Genomic DNA, 20064 nt, shown 5'->3' with positions numbered 1-20064 from the left:
TTGTAACAAAGAAGGACACATTGCAAAGAACTGCAGGGCTCCTAAAGCAAAGAAACCCCACCCCTTTCAGCCAAAAGGGGAAAAGAAGGGGAAATGTGAATGCACATGGCTACTGCAAGAAAGGAATTTAGCTGTCCAGAATCGTGTAAATAAACGTAATAAATGGATTATGGATTCAGGTGCATCCTCCCATTTTTGTCATAAAAGGGACTATTTTAATGAGATAGAGGATGAAGAAGGATCTGAAATTGAGATTGCAGATGGCAACATTGTTAAAGCAAAAGGTGCAGGTTCCATGAGTCTGAAATGCATTATAAACAATGAATGCATTGAGAACACAATCTCTAGAGTTTTGTATGTTCCAGAGCTGAGCTGCAATTTAATCAGCGTGTCCACTTTGGACAAGAAAGGTTTCCAGATCACATTTGGAAATGGAGAATGTAAAGTGACTAGAAATGGCAAAGTGTTTGCTCAAGCAAAGCTAATCAATGGTGTATATGAGCTTGATCTTTCAGAGAACCAGTCTGCAAAAGTGGCACATTCCAGCCAGAAGGATGAAGCAGATCTGGACCTATGGCACAGAAGGCTTGGACACAGAGACACCAGCGTCATTCTGGATCTACAGAAAAGAGATCTTGTAAGAGGTTTGCAGGTAAAGCAGAGCAACAAAGCTCCAACAAAGTGCATAAGCTGTATTACTGAGAAGGCTGTAAAACCTTCATTTCCACGTTGTGCAGAACAAAGAAGCAACAAAGTGCTTGACATAGTGCACACTGACATATGTGGACCCATGAATGTTCCCTCACTGGGAAAGAATAGATATATTTTAATATTTCTGGATGACTTTTCAAGATTTTGTGTTGTATATTTCCTCAAAGAGAAGAGTGAGACAGTGGACAAGCTCCAGGAATACATTGCCATGGTCAAGAACAAATTCCAAAGAGCTCCAGCTGTGTTAATGAGCGACAATGGAGGTGAGTACTGCTCAAATGAAATGCAGGCTCTCCTCGCCAAGGAAGGAATTGCACACGTAACCACAATTCCTTACACACCACAGCAGAATGCCATAGCTGAGAGAAAGTTTAGATCCATTATGGACATGACAAGGTGCATGCTAAAGGATGCATGTTTGCCACAGAAGCTGTGGGCCGAAGGAGTATACACGTCGGTCTATTTGCAGAATAGACTGCCAACTAATGGTGCAGAGCGCACACCATTTGAACTTTGGCATGGGAAAGCTCCCAATCTGTCGCACATACGTGTGTTTGGAAGTCCGTGTTACTTCCACGTGCCCAAGGAACACAGACACAAGCTTGACTCCAGGGCAAAAGCAGGTATCCTGGTGGGATACGCCTCTGGAGGCAAAGGATACAGAATTATGGACTTACAAACTGGTAAGACAAATGCATACCATGCGGTTTATTTTGATGAATATGGAAAAGTAGACACTAAGAACACTGTTGTGGATTCTTCAGATGAGTCAGAAAGGACTCAAGAGTTCATATATTTCCCTTTTGAGACCCCACAAAGTAATAATCTGCCTTCGAGTGTTACAGCGCCCCCTACAGGCAACACACCAGAAGACGCAGAGGACCAGAACCCTGGCGGCACCAGAGACGAAGATGAGGACTCAGATGGGGACATGCCTGCGTTGGAGGAGGATGAGGAAGCTGATGCGGTCACACAACCAGAGGTCAGGATCTCATCCAGAACCAACAAAGGTGTCCCACCGTTACGACTGTCCTACTTTGCAGGGTCGGTGTTTCCGCAGGAACCTTCCACTTGGGAAGAAATACAGGAGATGCCAGCTGCTGAAGCCAGTCTCTGGAGGAAGGCCGCGCAGGAGGAGATGGATGCACTGCATCAGAACAAGACCTGGACACTCACTGAGCTGCCTCCCGGTAAGAAGGCTATTGGCAGTAAATGGGTTTTCAAGGTTAAGAAGGGGTCAGAAGGAGAAGTGCAGCGCTACAAAGCTAGACTTGTAGCACAGGGATTTTCACAGCGTTTTGGTGAAGATTATGATGAAGTTTTTGCACCAACGGTGAGGTACAGCAGCGTAAGAATGCTTTTAAGCATTGCGGCCTCCAAGAAAATGAGGGTGAAACACATAGACATTGCTACCGCTTTTCTACATGGGCAGATTTCTGAAGAAATTTACATGAAACAGCCCAAAGGTTTTGTAAAACCACATGAGGCACATTTAGTGTGCAAACTCCAGAAAGGACTTTATGGACTTAAACAGGCTGCCAGAGCCTGGAACCAGAAGTTGCATAAAATGCTGACGCAACTTGGGTACAAGCAAGGCGACGCTGACAAGTGCTTGTACAGTAAGTCAAATAATGGACAATTCTCATATATCCTAGCATTTGTTGATGACCTGATTATTGCCACAGCAAGTGAGAAAGACTATACACAGATAGTAAAACACCTTAGCAAAGAGGTGGAGGTCAAGGAGCTAGGAGATGTCCAGTACTACCTCGGAATCCAGGTGGAAAGAGAAGAGGACGGATCATTTCTTCTCAGCCAAAGACAGAAGATCCATGAGCTGATTGAGCACATGCAGATGCAAGACGCACATCAAGTTGCTACACCGATGGCTACTGACTTCCTGAAGAATCAGCAGGATTCGAAGCAGTTGCCAGACAACAATGACTACAGGTCGGCGATTGGTAAACTTTTGTATTTAGTTACCACATGTAGACCTGACTTAGCTAATGCCGTGGGGATTCTTAGCAGAAAAGTGAATTCTCCCACTGAGCATGATTGGGCAGGTGTAAAGAGGGTGGTGCGATATTTGAAGGGTACCATGAATTGTAAATTAAGGTTACCAGCCGTCAGAGACCCTAAGTTGGTTGGGTATACTGATGCGGATTGGGCTGGGGATAATGCTGATTATAAATCAACAAGTGGTCATGTTTTCATGTTTGGTGATGGACCTATTTCATGGGGCAGTTATAAACAGAGCTGTGTAGCATTATCTTCCACAGAATCAGAATACGTTGCAGCAACAGAAGCCTGCAGAGAGATTGCCTGGCTTGATCAACTCATAAAGGACTTTGGGTTGGTGAGGAAAGGGCCTGTCAGCTTGCTGGAGGACAATCAAAGTTGCCTGAAGCTGACGCAGAGTGAGAAGTTCCTGGCCAGAACAAAACACATTGGGGTTAAATACCACTACATACGCCAGATGATCCAGGATGGACTTGTGGAGCTATCCTACTGCAGCACCCAAGAGATGACTGCTGACATCCTGACGAAACCCCTACCAAGAGAGAGTTTCCAGAATCTACGTGTCAAGCTGGGACTCTGGGTGGTTGAATAAAGTTGTTTATGTTTTGTATATGTTGTATTGCCTGAGAAGGGGTATGTGGGATGTGAACACAGGAGCAGTCAATGACAACATTCCTAGAGTGTACATGTTAGAACATGGGGAGGGATGTCTGTCCAGCAAGCAGGTAAACTTCCTGGGGACGGACTTCCTCCGCATGTGACCAGAGGTGGGTGTGGCCTCACCTGTGCAGGTAATGACAAAAGCACAGGGCAGGCAGCCACCCTCTCTCTCTGCCATCTTCCTTCCATGAGGAAACATCTAAGGATGCTCTCTTGGCTCCCAGCCAAGAGAGGAGATAAGGACCATCTTGCTACAAGATAGATTCTAAATGTATTTTACCTTTTTAAGCCTGTGTGCCTTCTGGGATCATATTGTGAACAGAACGTGAGTAAACTCTTTTATACTTTTATAAAGACTGTGTTGTGTCTTGTATTTTAAGAGGGAACAAAGGGGAAATTACCAGAGTAATTATTATAGAGGTTCTAGCGAACCTGTGCACACGTTACCGTTGCGAACTTAAAGGGAAATGTCTATAAACTCTGCTGATATTTTGGGAACTTGTTAGCACAAGTTGGATCAGGATATAATCTCACAATATATCCTCTCCTGCACCCCTGAACATTCCCTCAAAAAGGCTATTTATGTGTGCCACTACTTCTGCCCGTGTTTTGTTGGCCCTAAATTGGAAAACGAGTGAGGTCCCAACTAAAGAAGAATGGCAACTTAAACTGATGGAATACACGCAGCTGGCAGACTTAAGTTACAGAATAAGAGCACAAGAAGAATATACATTTAAAGAAGATTGGGAAATGTTTACTGAATATATGAGTGAAAGTTGTGTACATTTGAAAATGCTGGCAGCATTAAGATATATTCAACAGTGCAAATAAGTTTTGATGGATGTAATAATGGGATACTGAATGGTTTAGTTTATGTAAAATATGCAGGGATCTATGGCATGCAAATTGAACAATGGAAGGAGAAGAAGGGAAGTCATTGATATTTTAAGGTTGTTCAAATGAATATTCTAAAATGCAAAATAGAAAAAATAAAAATTATACAAAAAACAAATTAGCAAATTGAAACACAAATTATGCGTTTCACATATCATCTTCCCTTGCGTCACGACCATGAATGCTGCGATTCAGGTACAGAAAGGTCCTGTCAGCAAGATTCAGAGAGCTCCAACAGCACCAGAGTCTGAGGAGCAGAAATCTCGAGATCATCCTCTTCCCCATCGGCCCCTTCAAAGGAGCCTAGGCCCCACACCCAGAGCTGGTGACCCCAGTGAGGAGCTAAAGGGCCTCTTCACCAACCCAAGGATTCCTTATACCCCAAAGCACACATTCCACTCTGGTACGGATGAAACTAGGCCCTACCTTGGGACCTACTTAGAGGTAATCTGGACTTTGCCACTTTGAGATTTGTCTAGCTAGCAACCAGGGGTGGGTGAACATCACTAGGTTGATATAAGCAGCTGCAACCATGCTTAATGTCGCTGCAACAGAACATGTTGCAGCTACTTGCTCCCTTCTGCTAGTTGGCTTTGGGCACATTATAGACCTGAGTATACCACTGAAGGCACGACCAGGCATTTCTATGGGTGTGCATTGGCAGTCCTGGACAGGAGATCCCTGGCTCTCTAAGAAACTTCTATACCCACTCCTGATTTTCCTTGCAGCCACAGGGTGGCACTCCAAACAGCTTTTAGCCTTCAAAAGCTGCTTTTCAGACAGGGCCCTTTTGAAAATTAACATTTATGCTCGTAAAACCACCATAAAGAGCACACACGTGATCCACTAAAGCTTTTCATTGCAATAATGAAAGAAAACACACTTCTCCTCCTTTAAAAGTATTTCAGTTATTTCCTTTACTTTATATACCCATATCTAATCTGTAAATTTATCCCAGATTTTCTTACATTTCCCTAGTAATTCTAAGGTAGCATAACTCTTTCAATAATGTGTAGTTGTCACACTTGCTGTGAGCAAATTCAGAACCACAGTGCTGCTCGAACATATCCTTTATCAATAGAAATTGAAGGTATATACATGGTTAGAACTGCTATTTATGCAGGATGCATGTTTTATCGCAACAGGAACGACCCTCTCTTCCCCACCCCTTTTTCTCCATGGAGGAAGAGTCTGGAAGATTTTGCTTCCAGTTTTGGTTAACTACACCTTCCCTGTGCCATCCAAATCTGACAAACAATGATTAATCTTAACTATGGTTTATTTGAAACAAGCCAACTTTGAAACTGTGGTTTATGAAGCTGGCTTGTTTCAACAAAACACAGGTATCATCAACCACAGGTTTAGGGTTTGGGCGCAATGTTAAATTATGGTTAATTGAAACCTGAAAAAAGACACTCCAGGGGAGGGGAGTGAGCCCAGGGGAGGCTAGGCTTGCTCACGTCACAATCCTTTAGTTTTGATTTTTTCCCCCTTTAAAGCAGCAAGACAACCCAACCTTAATGGCAACACATTACAAAGCAAACGATGGAATGTTGTTTCTCATCCTCTCCCTGGGATTGCCTTGTTGGAGAGCTGGTGATTGATTGATTGATTGGTTGGTTGATTGATTGATTGATTGATGAATGAATGCATCCCTGTGCTGCAAATTTGGTATAGTTGGAAAATATGCCGGGCCAGCCATAGCTGTACTACAATTAGGATATTGTACCTGTCATTCTTACCCGAAAGGACATCTCCACGTTTTCCCCACCCCAGATTTCCATCTGATCATCGTAAGAGCCGATGTGCTCAAAATAGGACTTGGAAATGGCAAAGAGTCCGCCGGCAAATGTGGGAGTCCTGCAAAAAGGGAGAATTGTGAGGATGTTATTCAAATTCCAGCAAGAGAGATACTTAGCGAAAGGGAAACTGCAGCATCAATCAGTGCTCAAGATCCTCTCTGAAATTCCTAGTTTGATCTTTAGGGTATATAGACTTGTTCCTTACACCATCTGGGAGCTGCATGCATCAATTTCAGGCAAGCAGGTTCTGCCCACCCCAGAATACCATCATTACAGGAGATCAGATCTGTGGCGAGGAGCCAAGGCTTTTCTTGCAATATCCCTGAGGCTCTGAGAGACGATTCAGGCAATTCTGCAAGGGGCATTCATTTAGGCTAGCTTTCTGAGGAGTGATCTGTTGATGCTTCTTTTTGCTGTTCTGTTGAATTAGGTTTTTTAAAAAGAAATTTATGCATATGGATTTTGTATGTGTTTGAGAGGTGCATTTGCTTATGATTGCTTATATCAAGGTCCCAGTAGTCTGCCGTCCCAAAATCTAACTACTCCCACAACTGATGCTCTTACAGACCGCTGATCTGATCCTTGGAACTGTATTTCGCAAGTATTAAAACCAGGTTCTAAGCTATGCAACAGGAAGAATAAACATGTATTAAATAAAACAGAACAAGAAGAATGCGAGAACAAGGGTCAATAGGACTAAGAGAACATCAAGGGCCTAGAAGAAGGGACAGTTGACACCATTGCCCATCTATTGCTTCCATCACAGCTGCTGCTGTAAATCTCAAGGAAGTGCAATCCATCTAGATGCCCAAAATGTTCTTCAGGAATTACTGGGTACAAAATCATGGCTGGAGAGCATGCAAAGTGTGTAGGGTTATTTTCCAACATGGTCCTTGAAGAATCATTTAAAAAACCCTGCACTTTTCGTGCAACTTTTCCAGTCACCACTACCTTCCAAACTTTTAAAAACCAATATATTTTTGTTGTATGCTATTTTGTCATATGCTATTTTACTTGGAGTCCTGCTGTCAAATAGATGTGAGGAGTGGACAAGTTGATTGAATATTGTAGGAATCAGTATAAACAAATACATAGCTTAGTAGGTCTCGAGTAAATCTAGCCGAGTTGAAATAGATAGGGTATTTAATAGAGAACAAATTGGGTGATTAAAAAGTTGTGGATTACGCAGAGTAGTGGAAAAGCAAAGGAACCAGGAAAAGTGTGGAAGAGAAATCATATGGTATATGTATATATGCTGAAATATGTATATATGCTGAAACAAATTAAAAAAAATAATCCTTCCAGTAGAAGCTTAGAGACCAACTAAGTTAGTTATTGGTATGAGCTTTATTTACTGTATTTGGTACAAAGTTGTAAGTGGGACAGGGGAAGGGGGGAGGGGAGGGGGTTAAATATGCTCTCTGTTCCCATTTTTGAAAATGCAAATAATTGAAAAAATAAGATTTGAGGATTTAAAGGTTTTAAACAGTAGAAGCTGACTGGTATGCCGCACATATGCGCACCCATACCCACCCACCCTAGAAATTCCAAACTTTTCATTCAAACTGAAACTATGAAGAGCATAAACTTTCATACGCTTATTTTGCTTCCAAAAGTGCATAGCGCCCAAGACATGGCGTTGTATCCAATTTCAGCCATGCTCAGAGCAGACTCACTGCAATTAATGGGCATAGCTGGCTTAGGTCCCTTCATTTCAATAAGTCTACTCTTGAGAAATGGACGCGGGTGGCGATGTGGGTTAAACCACAGATCCTAGGACTTGCCGATCAGAAGGTCGGCGGTTCAAATCCCCGCAACGGGGTGAACTCCCGTTGCTCGGTCCCAGCTCCTACCAACCTAGCAGTTCGAAAGCACGTCAAAGTGCAAGTAGATAAATAGGTACCGCTCCGGCGGGAAGGGAAACGGCGCTTCTGTGCGCTGCTCTTGTTTGCCAGAAGCGGCTTGGTCCTGCTGGCGTCATGACCTGGAAGCTGTACGCCGGCTCCCTCGGCCAATAAAGCGAGATGGGCGCCGCAACCCCAGAGTCGGTCACGACTGGACCTTATGTTCAGGGGTCCCTTTACCCTTTTAGTCTTGAGAAAACCAGCAGCAACCAAGCCCAGATGTGTTGAAGGAGAGGGAGAGCTAAGGAAGAGAATGTGAGGCAGGCCTTGGCTGATCACATCAGAAGCAGCAGGAACAGCCCCAGTGCTTAGGATGGCGCTCAGTCACTAGGAACTTTAAGGCAGAGCCTTTGGGAGGCAGACAAGCCCTTCATTCAGCCTCAGGTATCATTACGATAAATGCATATTGCCAAGCCAAATTTGAGAGCACTTGGGGACGAAGCTTTTCAGTCTGCCCTGCTCCTTTCGCAAGAGGCATTTCTTTCTTTCTTTTTAAAAAAGAGAGAAATGGAGACCGGAGTCGAAAACTTGCTTCAACAAGGTCCCCCCCCCCTCCTGAAACACAGCTCTGTTCTTACCAAGGCGAGCAGCGCAGATTAAGAGCTGCTGACAAGCCAAGCTGCCAGCCTCTCTCCCTCTCAGAATATGCAGCAGCAACAAAAAGGAGTCCCTGAGCCCCTTTCATTGGGGGCAGAACAGCCTCCCGTCTGACCTCTGCACAAAGAGGAGCTGTACTTGAGGCCAAAAGGAACAGGGGTTTTGTCTCGCTGGTGCAATGGCGAGGGCCGGAGGGCCGGTATTAAATGTCTTCCACTTGATGAATTCAAGGTCATTTCGAGCTTTAAGAGGTTGGGATACTGGTTACCTTAATGACTCTGCAGCTGCCCACTGCCAAAACAGACAAGAGGCTGGCAGGCTTTGAAAAGAGAAAGGAATAAACCTTGGCTCTTTCATGTCACGGCCTTCATTATCCTGGCTTTTGTGCCGCCAAAAGGGGGGAAGGGGAGGGGGAGTCCTGGCATTGTGTCTCATAAAGAACTTCCGAGTATACCAAGTGGTTTATAATCCTTATATCCCAAGGAAGCGCCAGGAGGTAGATCACATTAATTTATATTTTTCTAGCGGGGGTGGTGGTACGCTAAGTGGGGATCTACAACATAAAGTTATATTGTTGGACTTCAGCTCCCAGCAGCTCCAGCTGGCTTGGCCAATAGTCAGGGATGATGGGAGATGAAGTCCATGGTTCCTCATCCCAGCATCTCAAGCCTGGCACCCACATGCAAATCCATCTCTAGATGACTGCAGTATCAAAGGATGACTTGTGTGTATGAATGGGCCCACTGCTCCATAGCTGTCAACTTACAGATTTGAAAATAAGGGACTAGCAGCCTCGAAAATAAGGGATCAGCAGCCAAAATAAGGGATTTTAGTCAACCAGCAGCCAAATGAAGCCTCAAGCAGTGGTTCCCACAGCGCAGCAACCCAGCAAAGGGGATGCAGCAAGGAAAACCACCGTCACCTCTCCGCTGGGAAGCGCTGAGCAAAGGCGAGTCCCCAAGCAACGCGGCTGATTTGATCGGCACAAGGCATGCAAGCTCCACCCCCCAGTTGTTCTTAGACTCCTTATTGGGTGAGCAACACAGCCAAGCAACACAGTTGGAGCCTCCCTCCTCCCTGGCCAGCAGGGAGGGAGGGAGAGGAGCTGTTTCCTTTGAAACCCGGGAAATTTAAGGGACATCATCAATAAGGGACAGCAGCGGGACACGGAGCGAGGATAAGGGACTTTCCCGCCAAATAAGGGACGGTTGACAACTATGCACTGCACAGAAAGAAATGATTTCATCTTTATATCCTCAAACACATTGCTTTTCAGTGGCATCTGTTCCCACACTAAACTGCAGGCATCCAAGCCAGACAAAGGTTTCATCATAAGGTGCTTGGAAAAATTAAGAGTGATGTGCAAACACGGCTGACCCAGATCTCAGGGGTCATTTACACCAAAGGTTGCCTCAGCCACTAGAAGAATTACTGGGTATAAACCTGCATATCTGTGCAAGAGGTTTTCCCCACATTTCCTTCAGCCAGCCTTTCACTTACACACCCATTTATCATGTTCCGAATTGTTCTCAAAGCCACTCCACTTCTGCATACCAGAATTCCTTTGCTATTTTGTTTGCAAGGTCACTTATAGGTTGGAATACATGGAGGGACAAGAAGGACTAAGAAGCTCCTGATTCTGCCTGTGATTGCTGGTTTTCTTTTGGCTCAATTCCACCGCCGATTGCCCTAAACTTTTTTATCCCACGGTAGCTGGCTTATTGAAAAACCAACTGGAAAAAAGTGGCTTTTCCAAATCACCATCAAACCATTGTTTGAAAAATAAAATGCCTGCGAATAAAACTAGTTCCGAAGGAAAGAAAAAACACACCTTTGAAGTTTTGAATTCTGACATTCGGTTATTACCTCAAACCTCACAGTGCTACAGTGTTGTATCATTTAGCTGTTATTTTGTAGTTGGGGTTTTGTGGGAGAATAGGTCCAACCAACCCACTACAACTGGTGTACTTCTCAGGCCATACTCTCCCTATCTCCTACAGCACAGCCAACAGTGGAAAGAGAAAGAAAGAAAAACAGAGAGAGAGAGAGAGAGAGAGAGAGAGAGAGAGAGAGAGAGTTGGTGGGATTACAGCACCAAACAGCAGGTGCCTGGAAAACTCTGTTGCTAGCTCTCACACAACTAAAATGAAGCAAGAAGGATGCTGCTACGTTATTCTACCCATCATCACAAACAGCGCAAAGGTACCGTTTTAGGAGAGGCTTTCCTCTCCCTTTCCACTTTATGACTCTTCTAAGATGACACCTCCCATCTGCAGTTTTTGTGAGTGCCTTAAACCACCACAACATCAGTTGCATTCCTGTCTGATTGAGGCATTTGGAAAAATTTAAAAAAAAACACCTTTTAATTGATCCAACAAATGAAGCCAAACAAACATTACTAAATTTTATCAGGTCTATGCGGTTAGTGTGTAGGTTTTGGTGCAGATTACACTGTGATCCGCAGAGGTTTACTTAACAGTGAGTGGCATCAAAAGGTCTATCAAAAAGGAGCTTTCATCATGGACCTACTTGATGGGATAAGTCTCATCTTTCCTTCTCTGCTTCTCATGCTGAGGGATGGACTCCCATCCAAAAGTCAGGCTCCAGTCAAAGTTGCCCCGGCTGTGCTGCTTCCCATACTGAATTGGCTTGGAAAACTCAAAAGTGTTCAAGTCAATGGTGGTGATATCTGGACTGACCACAGCGGTGGGTTCCTCAGCAATGCGCGATAAGAGTGGCTCCAACCAGCCATGGAAACATTCACCTAAGAAGAGAGAAGAAGAAATGGATGGCATCATCTGATGTTGTCTCTACGCAAGCTTTGGTTTTCCCGGGTCATTTCAGCCTTGCAAATCCTTTCGCAATTCCTTTCCGTGAACCTCATCTTCTTGACATTGTAACAGCCACTTCTCTCGTCCTCCTTCTCCTTGTCCCCCAAGGAGAAAATGGCAGCTCCTGATCACCTTATCATGCAGAAGCAATTTTTATTAAAATGTCTGCTGCCTAGCAGTCTACTACACTATTATAGATGCCCAGAACTGGAAAACTCCAAACAACTGTTTATATCAGGCCTCTCCCTGACTCTTCATACTTGTAATGTTATAGCCTGGAACTGATTTACATTCTGGAATTATCATTTCAGGGTCCAAAAATATTGTGCAGAGCCACTGTGAAAATGCACACTGGCCTCCGGTGGTAACATCGAGAAAACATCGCAATGCAATACACTAAAGCACTAGTTTTCTACTAGCGGGTTGGGACCCACTGGTGAGTTACAGCCTGATCCAAGGTGGGTCTCAACAGGAGCATTATCACCATTAAATCTATAGTAAAAGAAAGAAAGAAAAAGAAATGGGTCCCCAAATACATGTTTGGGTGAAACATGTGACCCTCTGGAGGTTGTTCAACTCCAACTCCCATCAGCCCCAGCCAACACAGACAATGGCTAGGGATGATGGGAGTTGTAGTCCATTGTGAGACCATAACACCATGAGGCCATCCTGCTGTATCTGCGTGGAGGCTTCCTTGAGTTTCTTCAACAAAATTCAGCCCAGCCAGAAAGGGTCTGGAACTATGACATGCCCCACACTGGGTGCCCCCATTTGTTCCACCATAGCTCTGTTGCTATGCACTGTGGGGAGGATAAATCTCCTTCCTTTTGGCTTTTACTTTTTAGCCTCCTTCAAAAATACACTATTCTGCTATTGATGCAATAGCCAGGGCATGCACAAATAAATTGCGTCCCAAAGAAAGGCACACTTTGTGCGAATAGAAAGAAAGAGACTTTCTAAGACTTTCTCTAAGACTTTTAACTCAAGCCCTTAACTCAAGCTTTTGTGAATATAATAGCTGCCAAATGATAGAGATAAAATACTGCGGCTGATAAAAGCTAATAAAAGACTGATAAAAATAATAAAAACCGCATCAGCTGATGCGGAGCTCAAGTCAATGCTACCACTAACGGCGCCATCTTGGAAGTCAATCCTTCTGCAGTGTTGGATGGCAGGTTGAGAGGAGTTCCCTACCAGGACAGACTTTGCTCGTGTGCTCAAGACATTGATTCCATAAAACATATTTTGCTGCATTGTGCAAAATATGAGCAAGCCAGGGCTGAACTGATACTACCCTTTCTGGTACCTTTCCTGGGAAAATCAGAGGCTCACTATGTCAGGTTCCTACTGGAAGACCGGGCAAATGCTAGAACATTAGCAGTGGCAAAGTTTTTATTGGTGGTTGCAAGAACAAATGATCCCTATATTCTAAACAAAATGCTTGTTTAACCTGGAGGTAGGCTGTATGAACTGTGTATTGCTTTGTAATAATTTGTTGGGTTTCTGGACCGTAATAAAGATTGATGATGATGAGAAAGAGAGAACCCAAACATGCATGCCATTTTCATAACGCACAGCACGGGGCTGTATCCTATTGTGCCTTCCATGAGCAGAACATTACCAAATCAGGATTCCTCACTCTCACGCCCAATAAAAGAGTACATTCACACATGCATGTAAGTCTCTTGATTTCTCTACCTTTGGATCAGCCAGTTGATGCCATGTATGTGTGAGCGAGCCCTTTGAGCCTCACATCATCTCCTAACGCACAGTCCTGCTGAGCCGAGTCTGCCCACACTTTCAGCTGCCAACCACATTGATGCACACGTACAAAGAAACCACGTTGTTCTTCTGCAGTTGATCACCGACAACTGACCTTGTGTAGCAGCTCAGGTTGAGAAGCGCAGCACCCGAGGCAATGGCCAGACTCATATCTGTGATGTTTGATCTGCCTCAGCTCAATCACACATGCAGCTCACAATCGGATGCTGCCCTTAGCAGTAGTTTGCAAACTAGCCTCAACGGTACAGCAATCAAACCATGTGCACAGCACTGTCTGTGTGCTGGCTTTGCGAAGCAAGACAGAGTTGCCAGCCTTGGCAATATTTTGCCTCTAGAAGCCCCAAATCGAGGACTGAGCTCGCCAGCGGAGAGAGTTTCGACTTACAGTGAGCATCTAGGAAGGTGAGCACGTCTCCTGTGGCAACGCTGGCCCCCAGCAACCGGGCAGTGATCAAGCCCTTCCTTTCCAGCTGCCGGACGACCTTCACTATCTGCAGTTGCTTCACATAGCTGTCCAACTCGTCTTTCAAGTAGTCTGGAACAGAAGGTATCAAGTGTTAGAGGGGCACAGCGCTCAAACGCCTGGCAACTGCGTGGAAAAGGAATGATGCAAAAGGTGAGATTCGTTCCGAGCACAATTTTAAAACCTTTTTGTAAAAAAGCTGCTGAACATATCCTCTTTCCCCCCTTCACAACATATTAAAAACTAATAAGTGGTCATGGATTCGGACTGCAATAAGCAGGGCAAGGAGAAGAGAGGAAGAGGATGGTGAGAGGAATGGGGAGGGCAGGAGTGGAGAAACTTCAGCAGTTTGGGGGGGCACATTTCCTTCTGGGCGCAGGGCACCAAGGGCAAAAGCATCTGGAGCAATGGATGTCAATTCTAACAGGAGTTTGGATTTGATATCCCGCTTTATCACTACCCTAAGGAGTCTCAAAGCGGCTCACAACCTCCTTTCCCTTCCTCCCCCACAACAAACACTCTGTGAGGTGAGTGAGGCTGAGAGACTTCAGAGAAGTGTGACTAGCCCAAGGTCACCCAGCAGCTGCATGTGGAGGAGCGGGGAAGTGAACCCGGTTCACCAGATTACGAGTCCACCGCTCTTAACCACTACACCACACTGGCTCTAAAATAAATAAATTATATTTATACCCTGCCCTCCCTGGCCAAAGCCGGGCTCAGAGTGGCTAACACCAATAAAATCACAGTAAAAACATAATAGGGGAAAAAGAGAGGGGGGAAACCCCAATTTAAAATGCAGGTTAAAATGCAATTTAAAATGCAGCCTCATTTTAAAATAGCTGATAAATCAAGACCATAAGGGGAGGGAAACATAAGGGTCAGACTGAGTCCAAACCAAAGGCCAGGTGGAACAGCTCTGTCTTGCAGGCCCTTTGTACAGGGATGTATGGAGTGTTAGGGGAGGGTTTTAAGTCTTGTTTTCAACGTATTTGCAGTATTTTTGTGTTTGTAACTATCCCCGGTGTAAACTTTGAGAGGGTTGTTTAGAAGGCATCCCTTAGAATCCAGGCCTAGTCCTTCTCTGGGCACTTAGCTCACTACCAGGTGTGGCGCATGGCAGGAAGCGGTTCAAGTCACTGTGGTGAGACACGGCCTGCTTTTGCTCTTCTGCCGCATCGGGTTTTGAGACAAACTTGAAAAGCAGCTGCACGGAAGAGACCGCTTGAAACAGCATCCGCAGGAACAGGCAGCGCAGTACCAAGAAAAACAACGGCTGTGAAATGGAGGCAACCGCCATATAAAACGTAGCTGTGCTAGCCTGTTGCAGTAACTCTCTCTCTCTCTCTCTCTCTCTCTTTCTCTCTCTCTCTCTCTCTCTCTCACACACACACACACACACACACTCCTCCCCTCCCTCCAAACAACAGCTAAAGGTGCTTCCAGATGACCTATTTATTGAACATTCATTCTGCTTTGTTTGCAGGGAGGCTAGATGACATTAAATCAAATTAAGTGTCCCAACCTGTTTCCTACTGCATTTCCCCATCACTTTTCTGAGCACAGAAAGGCTGATCTTTTGAGGAACGGGTTTGTTGTGCAAGACCTACCAGTCAATTATAGTTGCGCAACCTGAATTGGCCAGTTATGTGGTTGAGTCTCACCTGAAAATAGCAACAGTCTGGAAGTGCACCAAGCACTTGGTGATACTCAATAAACAACTTCCATCAGCCTCAGCCAGCATAATCAACGGTCAGGGAAGACGGAAGTTGTAGTCCACAATATCTGGAGGGGACAATTTTGGTTACCCCTGGACTAGATGTAGCATCCAAATGTTTTGGATGGAAGAACCAGGAAAAACCCAAAACACAACAGAACAAAACCCACAAGGAAGTGGAAACTATTTGATGTGTGCAAGTGTTAAGCATACAGTTCTGATACTCTGGGTCACCTAATTTAGTGCAGCACAAGATTCAGAAGGCAACAGAAGTCTTGCACCAACAACAGTATGACATGCTGAACAGGCATTTAGTTTTTCTCCCCAGTTCTTCCCACTGACTACAGAGATTTAGGGCCAAACACCTATCATTTCTGTGCCCAGGAATACCATGCTGGCCAATACTTGCATGCATTCTTAACCTTCCCAGAAGCCATGCTCAGATGGAAATTAAGCAACACTCCCAGCAGAACATTTGCTTTGGAGATGGTGAATGCACTGTATACCTGCTCAAAGGCCCAAACAGAAGTGATGGCATTTTCTAAAAGAAGGAAGGAAGGAAGGAAGGAAGGAAGGAAGGAAGGAAGAGCTAAGCAGGTATTAGGGGAGTAGAATTCCAAGCATAAGAGATGGACAGAGATTAAAGATTTGCTGCCTTCAGTCTGTCATTATTTTGCAGGAGGGACTCAAGCATAAACTAGTACTTTAGATTTGAGCAGCTAAAGTGGATTAAAGGGCTCTGTCATTACCCCAGCGCAACAAAACCATATGTCAGGAGTGCTCTGATGGTGTTTCCTGCTTGGCAGGGGGTTGGACTCGATGGCCCTTGTGGTCTATTCCAACTCTATGATTCTATGATTCTATGAAATCCAGTACAAATGGGGACTTTTGCAGTTAGGAAAGTAACGGGGAATGCACGGAGAAGTGTGAGATGAAGAGATGAGTGGTAAAACATATCAAACATCCCACAAGCAAATCAGTGTGAACAGAAAACAAATATTCCTTGACGTATGAATGCTCTGCAAACAAATCAGAACAAATGTTCAATAAAGTTTGGAAAGAATCTAACCCCCGCGTAAGCTTTGTGCAAGCAAATCAGGGATTAAATAACTATCTACATTAGACTAGCTGATATGTTAAAAATAACTCACAAACCCTCCTTGATGAGTTCAGCAGCCTTCTGAGAACCTGAGTAGCTGAGATTCAGCACAGCAGATACTCTTCATCTCCCTGCTCCACCCCTGGGAAGTCCTGATGTTGAACTGTGTCATTATCCTAACCTCGGGCACAACCAATTTAGATTACTAAATGGCAGCTTGTGTTTACTAAACTTGCCCAAGTGAGCAATTTATTCCCAGAAGGGAGCTAAATATGGCCTGTCACATCTACAGATCATGGGGAAATGTGTCTCCAGTCAAATGGCAGAAATGGTCAAATACAGTCGTACTTTGGAATTCGAACGGAATCTATTCCGGAAGTCCATTCGACTTCCAAAACATTCGGAAACCAAAGCACAGCTTCTGATTGGCTGCAGGAAACTCCAGCAGCCAACTGGAAGCCCTGGAAGCCACGCCAGATGTTCGGTTTCCGAAAATTGTTCAAAAACTGGAACACTCACTTCCGGGTTTCGATCGTTCAGGAGCCGATTTGTTCGGTAACCAAGGTGTTTGAGATCCAAGGTACGACTGTAGCAGGATTAAAACACTCCCCCATTATAAACAGAACAAAAGCAAAACCATCAACAACCTGCCACAACGTGAATCAAGTTGAAGGGTGCATTCTAACAGCAACGCACTAGGAAAGGAAAGCTACAAAAGGCAGAACCTAAAAGTTATTCACTTCCCAGGGAAACCCAACTACACCAGGATCTGACCACTACCAGATTTACTTGTATATTTCCTCTCTGGCAAGTTCTCTTTCAGGACTACTAGTTAGGTTGAGCTCTGAATCTCACCTCTGCTGGCACAAAACTGGCAGGGGTTTTCCTTAAAGAAGAATGAAAGCAGCTGCAGAAACAGCACCAATAATCACAATGGATAAATATTTCAAAATAAAGAACAATTGGGTAAATATTCAGCTCTCCACATTTCCACAGCGATTTTTTTAAAACCCAAAAAGTCCTCATGAAAAATTGTCAGCATTTTATTTGGAATTTCTCCTCATACTTTTTTGCAAAGCAATTTCCCCATACTGCACATTTGCATGTTACTTTCATTAATATATACATTTATATGTGCATAGGTAAAGGTAAAGGGGACCCCTGACCATTAGGTCCAGTCATGGCTGACTCTGGGGTTGCGGAGCTCATCTCGCTTTATTTGCCGAGGGAGCCAGCGTACAGCGTACAGTCATGTGGCCAGCATGACTAAGCAGCTTCTGGCGAACCAGAGCAGCGCATGGAAACGCCGTTTACCTTCCCGCCGGAGCGGTACCTATTTATCTACTTGCACTTTGACATGCTTTCGAACTGCTAGGTTGGCAGGAGCAGGGACCGAGCAACGAGAGCTCACCCCGTCGCGGGGATTTGAACCGCTGACCTTCTGATCGGCAAGTCCTGGACTCAGTGGTTTAACCCACAGCACCACCCACGTCCCTATATATGCATACTTTGCCCTAATATAATGCATTTTTGTGGGTGTTACTTGGTGGAATGACTGCATTGCAAAATCCAGGGAAGTGTGAATTTTGGAGGAGGGCTGTGTTTCAGTTTGCATATTGTTCCAGAAAGTGTGGCTTAGGTAGGTTCACCTTCAAATCAAGTCAAATGTCTCCCTCATCCCTAGAGCCCTTATGCAAAAGCAAGAGGTTTGTTCTGCCTTTCAGGGTGAAGCCCACCTGCCTCCAGCTCCCAAGAGACTGTACTTACCATCCGTACTGGCATCGTCCACAAGAATGATTTCCTTTAGCAATATAGCTGGGGAGGAGTACAGGACGCTGAACACAGTGCGAAGCAAGGTTGACCAGGCCTCGTTATGGAAGACGATGACAACGGAGGTGGTCGGGAGGGGCGGGCAGCGTTTGAACTTTTGGTCGATGCACCTACAAAAGGAACATCAAATCCGTGGTGTGCATGAGATGAAGGAAGGGTTGCTCTGTCCCCCCTCTAGTTACTAGAGCAGAGATGGGGCAACATGTGGCCCTCCAGTTGGACTACAACTCCCATCAGCCTCAGCCAGTAGGTCCAACAGTCAAGAATGACTGTTTGGGAATCACCCAAAGAGCTACATCTTCCCCATTCCTGTAGTGAATCATAAAAGCTTCTCTTTAAACCAGATAGAGATTGGTCTATATGCTGCTAAAAACCAGGGCCGGCTCTACCATGAGGCAGAGTGAAGCAATGGCCTCGGGTAGCAGATATTGGGAGGGGGGCATCAGCAACCAACCATTTGGCTATTCCCCCCCACAGAATAGACCAGAGTAATGTGTACTGCCACTGAGTATCAACCCCCCCAAATGCTAGAGGGATCACCCTGAGCTCTGCTTATACAGTGGTACCTCGGGTTACATACGCTTCAGGTTACATACGCTTCAGGTTCCAGACTCCGCTAACCCAGAAATAATACCTTGGGTTAAGAACTTTGCTTCAGGATGAGAACAGAAATCGCGCGGTGGCGGCATGGCAGCAGCGGGAGGCCCCGTTAGCTAAAGTGGTGCTTCAGGTTAAGAACAGTTTCAGGTTAAGAACGGACCTCCGGAATGAATTAAATACGTAACCAGAGGTACCACTGTATGTGTGAATGCTGCTACCTCACTGCCAGTCTTGAAGAAGGATTCAATTGGCAGTCTTCTCAGCTTCTGCACATGAGATGATGGTGTTGGGGAGACACATCTTGTCTTTTGCCTCAGGCAGCAAAATGTCTTGGGCCAACCCTGCTGAGACCATAACTATTTATGGGAGTTTTAAGCAGGTAGAACTTTTGATCACAGAATCATAAAAACCTCCAAGGAAGGAGAGCCCATAACCTCCTGAGGGAGACCATTCTAGGTAAAGGTAAAGGTAAAGGGGACCCCTGACCATTAGGTCTAGTCGTGACCGACTCTGGGGTTGCGGTGCTCATCTTGCTTTATTGGCCAAGGGAACCGGTGTACAGCTTCTGGGTCATGTGGCCAGCATGACTAAGCGGCTTCTGGCGAACCAGAGCAGTGCACAGAAACGCCGTTTACCTTCCCGCCAGAGCGGTACCTATTTATCTACTTGCACTTTGACGTGCTTTCAAACTGCTAGGTTGGCAGGAGCAGGGACTGGACAACAGGAGCTCACCCCGTCACGGGGATTCGAACTGCCGACCTTGTGATCGGCAAGTCCTAGGCCCTGTGGTTTAACCCACAGCGCCACCCGCGTCCCTATGTCTATCAACTCTTACTGTCAGAAAGTTTTTCCTGATGTTTTGTCGGAATCTTCTTCCTTGTAACTTGAAGCCCTTGGTTAGGGTCCTAGCCTCCGGAGCAGGAGGAGAAAAGCTTGTCTCCGCTTCCATATGACAGCCCTTGAGATATTTGAAGAGAGACAGTAGAACAGTCTCCCAAGGGAGGTTGAGTACTCTCCTTCCTTGGAGGTTTTTAAGCAGAGGTTGGAAGGCCATAAATCATGGATGGTTTAGTTGATATTCCTGCATTGCAGTGGGTTGGACGAGATGACCTTTGGAGTACCTCTCAATTCTACAATTCTCTGATTCTATATGTAACA

General features: G+C 45.2%; 1 protein-coding gene across 2 annotated transcripts in view; it reads right to left on the bottom strand.

Annotated features, from left to right (window-relative positions):
- GALNT6 (polypeptide N-acetylgalactosaminyltransferase 6) overlaps positions 1–20064 on the bottom strand; it is a 69780-nt gene that overhangs the window by 16212 nt on the left and 33504 nt on the right. For both annotated transcript variants that reach the window (XM_053372400.1, XM_053372408.1), the window contains exons 3-6: positions 18244–18416; positions 13586–13735; positions 11117–11351; positions 6027–6144 (exon numbers count right to left, since the gene is read on the bottom strand). In XM_053372400.1, coding sequence (XP_053228375.1) covers positions 6027–6144; positions 11117–11351; positions 13586–13735; positions 18244–18416 — 676 coding nt within the window. The remainder of the gene's footprint in view (positions 1–6026; positions 6145–11116; positions 11352–13585; positions 13736–18243; positions 18417–20064) is intronic.

This window comes from Podarcis raffonei, chromosome 2, assembly GCF_027172205.1.
Source record: "Podarcis raffonei isolate rPodRaf1 chromosome 2, rPodRaf1.pri, whole genome shotgun sequence".
Lineage (NCBI taxonomy): Eukaryota > Metazoa > Chordata > Lepidosauria > Squamata > Lacertidae > Podarcis > Podarcis raffonei.
The sequence above is the reverse complement of the archived record's forward strand: the minus strand, read 5'-3'. Positions and strand labels throughout refer to the sequence as shown.